Consider the following 6,000-nt stretch of genomic DNA (forward strand, 5'->3'; position numbering starts at 1 on the left):
CCGCTAGTGTTCCTCCATATTATTTCTTTCTTCTTTTCTATTTTGGTAAATTGAATTCCACATTGAAGATGAGATTATTAGGATCACAATTACGTGTCCTGTGTGGATGTCTCCTGACCAGCGTGATGAGCTGGAAGCTGGGTGTTTGAGTGTAGTTACTTCTCCTAGAGAAGTCACTTTACCCCGGGGGAAGTAAGGGCTACAGAAACTAGCCTCAGGTGACTGACTAGATCCAGAGCAGGGGCACAGAGTCTAACCCCATCAGTGGTCCTCTCCATGGAACCCTGCAAGGGGATTTAGGGGTCACTGCTCCCATTAGAAATTGTGGGCCCCACCACTGAAGATTTATATATATATATATATATATATATATATAGTAACACTGTAGGGGAACAGGGTGCCTTTTCATGGAGTAGATGGTAGCAAGCAGCAGCTGAGGAATCACACAAGTCCAGTGTGCAGTGCAACTGGCCACAATCAGTTTTATTAAACAGAAAATAAAACAAACATCAATAGAAAATACCTTGCCTGCCCGGCACTAACTAAACACAAGACGTTCCTAACTGTCTCTAAACAAAACACAGAGTTTTCCAGTCAATACTGTTTGGCTCACATGTATAAAGAAGCGTGTCTCTCTCACAGAGATCCTGCAGCCTTCCCAGGCAGTCTGCACACATTAATCAGGCTAGCAGCCCTATAACCCACTTACACAGCTGAAACCCTGATTAACCCTCTGTGAGGCCAAAGACCCAAACTGGGCCCAATGTCTGGAACTCGCCTTATCTCTCTCTCAGAGCCTTTACCCAGCTTTTCCAGCAAACTGAAAAGGTTCTGACAAAACAAAAAATTTTCCCTAGAAGTTTTCATTTTCTAAAACATGTAAGACAAGAACCTGGGACAAACATACCTGCCCTCAAACACTATCCCAGTGTTCTTGTCACAATATATTATATATATATATATATATACAGTAGCGGTGGCACTTATACATGCCTCCAATAGTAGTGCCGCACCGCTCACACATAATGACCACACACACAGATACACACATATCCATACACACACACCCAAAGATACACACGCACACTTAGATACACACATACACACACACTCACTCAGATAAACATACACACACCCATACACACACATACCCATACACATACACATACACATACACATACACACACACACACACTTTCTCTCTCTTATGCATTCTCCCTAACTTACCTATCACAGGAGCTGTAGCAGAGCATTCTCCTGTCACCTGTGGTAGCAGCCAGCCTGGTCCTGTGTAGCCCCGCAACTTTTCATACCTGAGTTCTGACACTGTCACAGGAGGGCGGAGAGAATGCTGCAAACTTCCAATGAAAACATCCCAAAATGGCCGCCGCCTCAAAGGAGACAGTTATTAAAGATACTAGAGGAGCCATTTTGGGAGATGCACTTACAATTGATGCTTGCAGCATCCTCTCCCCCTCCTGTGGCTGTCAGATTTCAGGCACGAAAAGGGGGCGGAGCAAAGCGGCAGGTGGACATTGGCTTGAGCGGTCCGAGCCCTCTGCTCTCTATTAGAAAGGCTAGGCCCAGGACTACTCTGCCCGCAGCCCCCCCCCCCGAAGGCGGGCCTGACTGCACCTGATGGACCAGTCGCGGCCCCCTGTCTGGGTTACCTAGGCTAGCACTAGAAGGGAAAGGAGCTGAGGGATCCGGTAGAGGACTGCCGGGTAGTGTAGCAGGCAGCAGCTTAATGAGCTTGCATCGAAGGCTGAAGATCTTGTACTTACAGCACACTACAAATAGAATGATCCAGGGGAGGAGCCGGCTGCTAGAGTGCTTTCCTGTGAGTGGGGGGGGGCGGAGCCTGGAAGGAGGAGAAGGAAGGAAAGATGCAGAGGGAGGGCTCTGATCATTGTACACTACAAATAGAATGATCCAGGGGAGGAGCCGGCTGCTAGAGTGCTTTCCTGTGAGTGGGGGGGGCGGAGCCTGGAAGGAGGAGAAGGAAGGAAAGATGCAGAGGGAGGGCTCTGATCATTGTACACTACAAATATAATGATCCAGGGGAGGAGCCGGCTGCTAGAGTGCTTTCCTGTGAGTGGGGGGGGCGGAGCCTGGAAGGAGGAGAAGGAAGGAAAGATGCAGAGGGAGGGCTCTGATCATTGTACACTACAAATATAATGATCCAGGGGAGGAGCCGGCTGCTAGAGTGCTTTCCTGTGAGTGGGGGGGCGGAGCCTGGAAGGAGGAGAAGGAAGGAAAGATGCAGAGGGAGGGCTCTGATCATTGTACACTACAAATAGAATGATCCAGGGGAGGAGCCGGCTGCTAGAGTGCTTTCCTGTGAGTGAGGGGGGCGGAGCCTGGAAGGAGGAGAAGGGAGGAAAGATGCAGAGGGAAGGCTTTAATCATTGTACACTACAAATAGAATGATCCAGGGGAGGAGCCAGCTGCTAGAGTGCTTTCCTGTGAGCGGGGGGCGGAGCCTGGAAGGAAAGATGCAGAGGGAGGGCTCTGATCATTGTACACTACAAATAGAATGATCCAGGGGAGGAGCCGGCTGCTAGAGTGCTTTCCTGTGAGTGGGGTGGGGGCGGAGCCTGGAAGGAGGAGAAGGAAGGAAAGATGCAGAGGGAGGGCTCTGATCATTGTACACTACTGTGGCCGGAGAGACTAACCAGCCACACGTGTAATGGTGGCTGCAGCGCTGAAGGGGTTAACCCGCAGTGCCGGCGCCATATTTAAGGACAATGGGCGCTTGGCGCCACTTTTAAACTGTGCACTGGCGCTAGTCGCCATCTTTAAATGTATTGTGGGTGCTAGGCACCGGGTATTTAAAATATGTTTAATAATGTGTCATATGTTATATCGCTGCGCAGTGTGCAGTTGGAGAATGATGAACTGGTGGACAGGGCACTTGAGGAAAGTACAAGGTATTTTGTTTCTAAAAAGGCCTTGAAAATAGTTTGTGAGATACTTTTTGCATAGGAAGTCGTATGGTAATTGTCCTAGCTCCAGACTTGCTATGTACAAGCAAGTGTCAATTAGCCGGCCTCATGGTGGCCAAACATCTTTGAAATGCAAACGAAGGTGGAAGGAAGACTGTTTGTTATGTGGCAGTCAGTCTTTCCTGTTGTAATCCCAAACACTGGCCCTCATTCCGAGTTGATCGGTCGCAAGGCGATTTTAGCAGAGTTACACACGCTAAGCCGCCGCCTACTGGGAGTGAATCTTAGCTTCTTAAAATTGCGACCGATGTATTCGCAATATTGCGATTACTAACTACTTAGCAGTTTCAGAGTAGCTCCAGACTTACTCTGCCTGTGCGATCATTTCAGTGCTTGTCGTTCCTGGTTGACGTCACAAACACACCCAGCGTTCGCCCAGGCACTCCCACCGTTTCCCCGGCCACTCCTGCGTTTTTTCCGGAAACGGTAGCGTTTTCAGCCACACGCCCCTGAAACGCCGTGTTTCCGCCCAGTAACACCCATTTCCTGTCAATCACATTACGATCGCCGGAGCGAAGAAAAAGCCGTGAGTACAAATACTTTCATCATAGTAAAGTTACTTGGCGCAGTCGCAGTGCGAACATTGCGCATGCGTACTAAGCGGATTTTCACTGCGATGCGATGAAAAATACCGAGCGAACAACTCGGAATGAGGGCCACTGGGTTTGCATGGAGATGTGAATGGGACAGGAACATGCTAATCAGATTGTGTTTTCTGAATGCAAACTAGTGGGTTTCAGTTAACAACAGTTTGATGTAACATTTCCTAGGCTGCATTATCTAGGATGCAGATTTGGTTAAATTACAAGAACTTTGTCTGTGTGTGGCAGGAAAAAGGAAATAACCTTTTTGCACTTACTGTATATCCTTGTAAAATTTAATTTATTTATATTTTGTAAGATATCCTGATTGGATGGAAAGGACTGTGGTTTGTGATTTTACTGTATAAAAAGAGGAGGCTGTGAGCCTCCAGGTAGTATTGTACCATCTTATTCTGCTGAAACATCTGATTGTATGCTGTTGCCCCTAGCAATAGGGAAAGAGTTCTCTTTAGAACTATTGAGCAAATAAACATCATTGCATCAAGAAGACTGCTTCATCTTGTGACCTACAGGGTTAGGCCAAACCTAGCCCCGTTCTCCGGCTGTCCAGGGAAGCACCTAACGTCTCCAAGCTCCTCCTTCCGCCAGCTACCGGTAGAGGCCTAGCAAGTGGCTAGTGGGGATTCGTCAGCACCACACAGGTGTGGTAAGGCAGTGCGTCGGCACATACAGAGCAGAACCGTGGTTCCAAACGACACGGCAGGTTAGGAGTTTGGTGGTGGCAGCATAAACCCGCCCACAGCGCAGTGGATGGAATCAGTAACAGGCGGTTACTGACGGTCAGCGGGAATTCCCTATGTGGTCAGGCCTCGTGTGACTTGACCTTCTAATCTGTGCGCAGTCAAAGGGACACGAAAGCGGCGAGTGCTTTCATACGGTACCGTCCTGTCACAACTACAAATATAATGATCCAGGGGAGGAGCCGGCTGCTAGAGTGCTTTCCTGTGAGCGGGGGGGGGGGGAGCCTGGAAGGAGGAGAAGGGAGGAAAGATGCAGAGGGAGGGCTCTGATCATTGTACACTACAAATAGAATGATCCAGGGGAGGAGCCGGCTGCTAGAGTGCTTTCCTTTTGAGTGTGGGGGGGGCGGAGCCTGGAAGGAAAGATGCAGAGGGAGGGCTCTGATCATTGTACACTACAAATAGAATGATCCAGGGGAGGAGCCGGCTGCTAGAGTGCTTTCCTGTGAGTGGGGGGGCGGAGCCTGGAAGGAGGAGAAGGAAGGAAAGATGCAGAGGGAGGGCTCTGATCATTGTACACTACAAATAGAATGATCCAGGGGAGGAGCCGGCTGCTAGAGTGCTTTCCTGTGAGTGGGGGGGCGGAGCCTGGAAGGAGGAGAAGGAAGGAAAGATGCAGAGGGAGGGCTCTGATCATTGTACACTACAAATATAATGATCCAGGGGAGGAGCCGGCTGCTAGAGTGCTTTCCTGTGAGCGGGGGGGGGGGGGGAGCCTGGAAGGAGGAGAAGGAAGGAAAGATGCAGAGGGAGGGCTCTGATTATTGTACACTACAAATAGAATGATCCAGGGGAGGAGCCAGCTGCTAGAGTGCTTTCCTTTTGAGTGTGGGGGGGCGGAGCCTGGAAGAAAAGATGCAGAGGGAGGGCTCTGATCATTGTACACTACAAATAGAATGATTCAGGGGAGGAGCCGGCTGATAGAGTGCTTTCCTGTGAGTGGGGGGGCGGAGCCTGGAAGGAGGAGAAGGAAGGAAAGATGCAGAGGGAGGGCTCTGATCATTGTACACTACAAATAGAATGATCCAGGGGAGGAGCCGGCTGCTAGAGTGCTTTCCTGTAAGTGGGGGGGGCGGAGCCTGGAAGGAGAAGAAGGAAGCAAAGATGCGGAGGGAGGAGTCTGATCATTGTACACTACAAATAGAATGCTCCAGGGGAGGAGCCGGCTGCTAGAGTGCTTTCCTGTGAGCGGGAGGCGGAGCCTGGAAGGAAAGATGCAGAGGGAGGGCTCTGATCATTGTACACTACAAATAGAATGATCCAGGGGAGGAGCCGGCTGCTAGAGTGCTTTCCTGTGAGCGGGGGGTGCCTTGTTATGCTGGCACCCATACCTAACTTGCACTCTGTGCGGCAGCACATTCTGAACACCCTACTGAAAGTCCTTTTTTTATATTGCGGAAGTTTTCGGACATTCTTTCTCTAAGTTTCCAAGAGGTTCTTTCCACGTATTGTTTATTGCAATTACACTGTAATAGAGATACTACATTCTAGCTATGACAAGTAATACAATGGGATATTTCTTATTCTTAGTTGGTGGGGGCAGAGACATTCTTGGTAATTCTGGTTTCCTTGCATTAACAATTTTTGCACATCGCACGAGTGCCACACCTATAAAAGCCTCTAACCTGATTTACACTGTATGCCTCCCGATTA

General features: G+C 49.4%; 1 protein-coding gene across 2 annotated transcripts in view; it reads right to left on the minus strand.

Annotated features, from left to right (window-relative positions):
* The window catches only part of LOC134931926 (pepsin A-like), a 254,244-nt gene extending 252,930 nt beyond the window's left edge, over window positions 1-1,314 (minus strand). Inside the window, exon 1 of one of the 2 annotated variants that reach the window (XM_063925812.1) lies at window positions 1,228-1,314. In XM_063925812.1, the coding sequence (XP_063781882.1) occupies window positions 1,228-1,253 (26 nt within the window). In that variant the 5' untranslated portion in view covers window positions 1,254-1,314. Of the gene's footprint in view, window positions 1-613; window positions 666-1,227 lie in introns of those variants that run through there. The other variant, XM_063925820.1, reaches the window with a different exon arrangement.
* Window positions 1,315-6,000: the final 4,686 nt, after the last annotated feature.

This window comes from Pseudophryne corroboree, chromosome 1 (assembly GCF_028390025.1).
Source record: "Pseudophryne corroboree isolate aPseCor3 chromosome 1, aPseCor3.hap2, whole genome shotgun sequence".
Lineage (NCBI taxonomy): Eukaryota > Metazoa > Chordata > Amphibia > Anura > Myobatrachidae > Pseudophryne > Pseudophryne corroboree.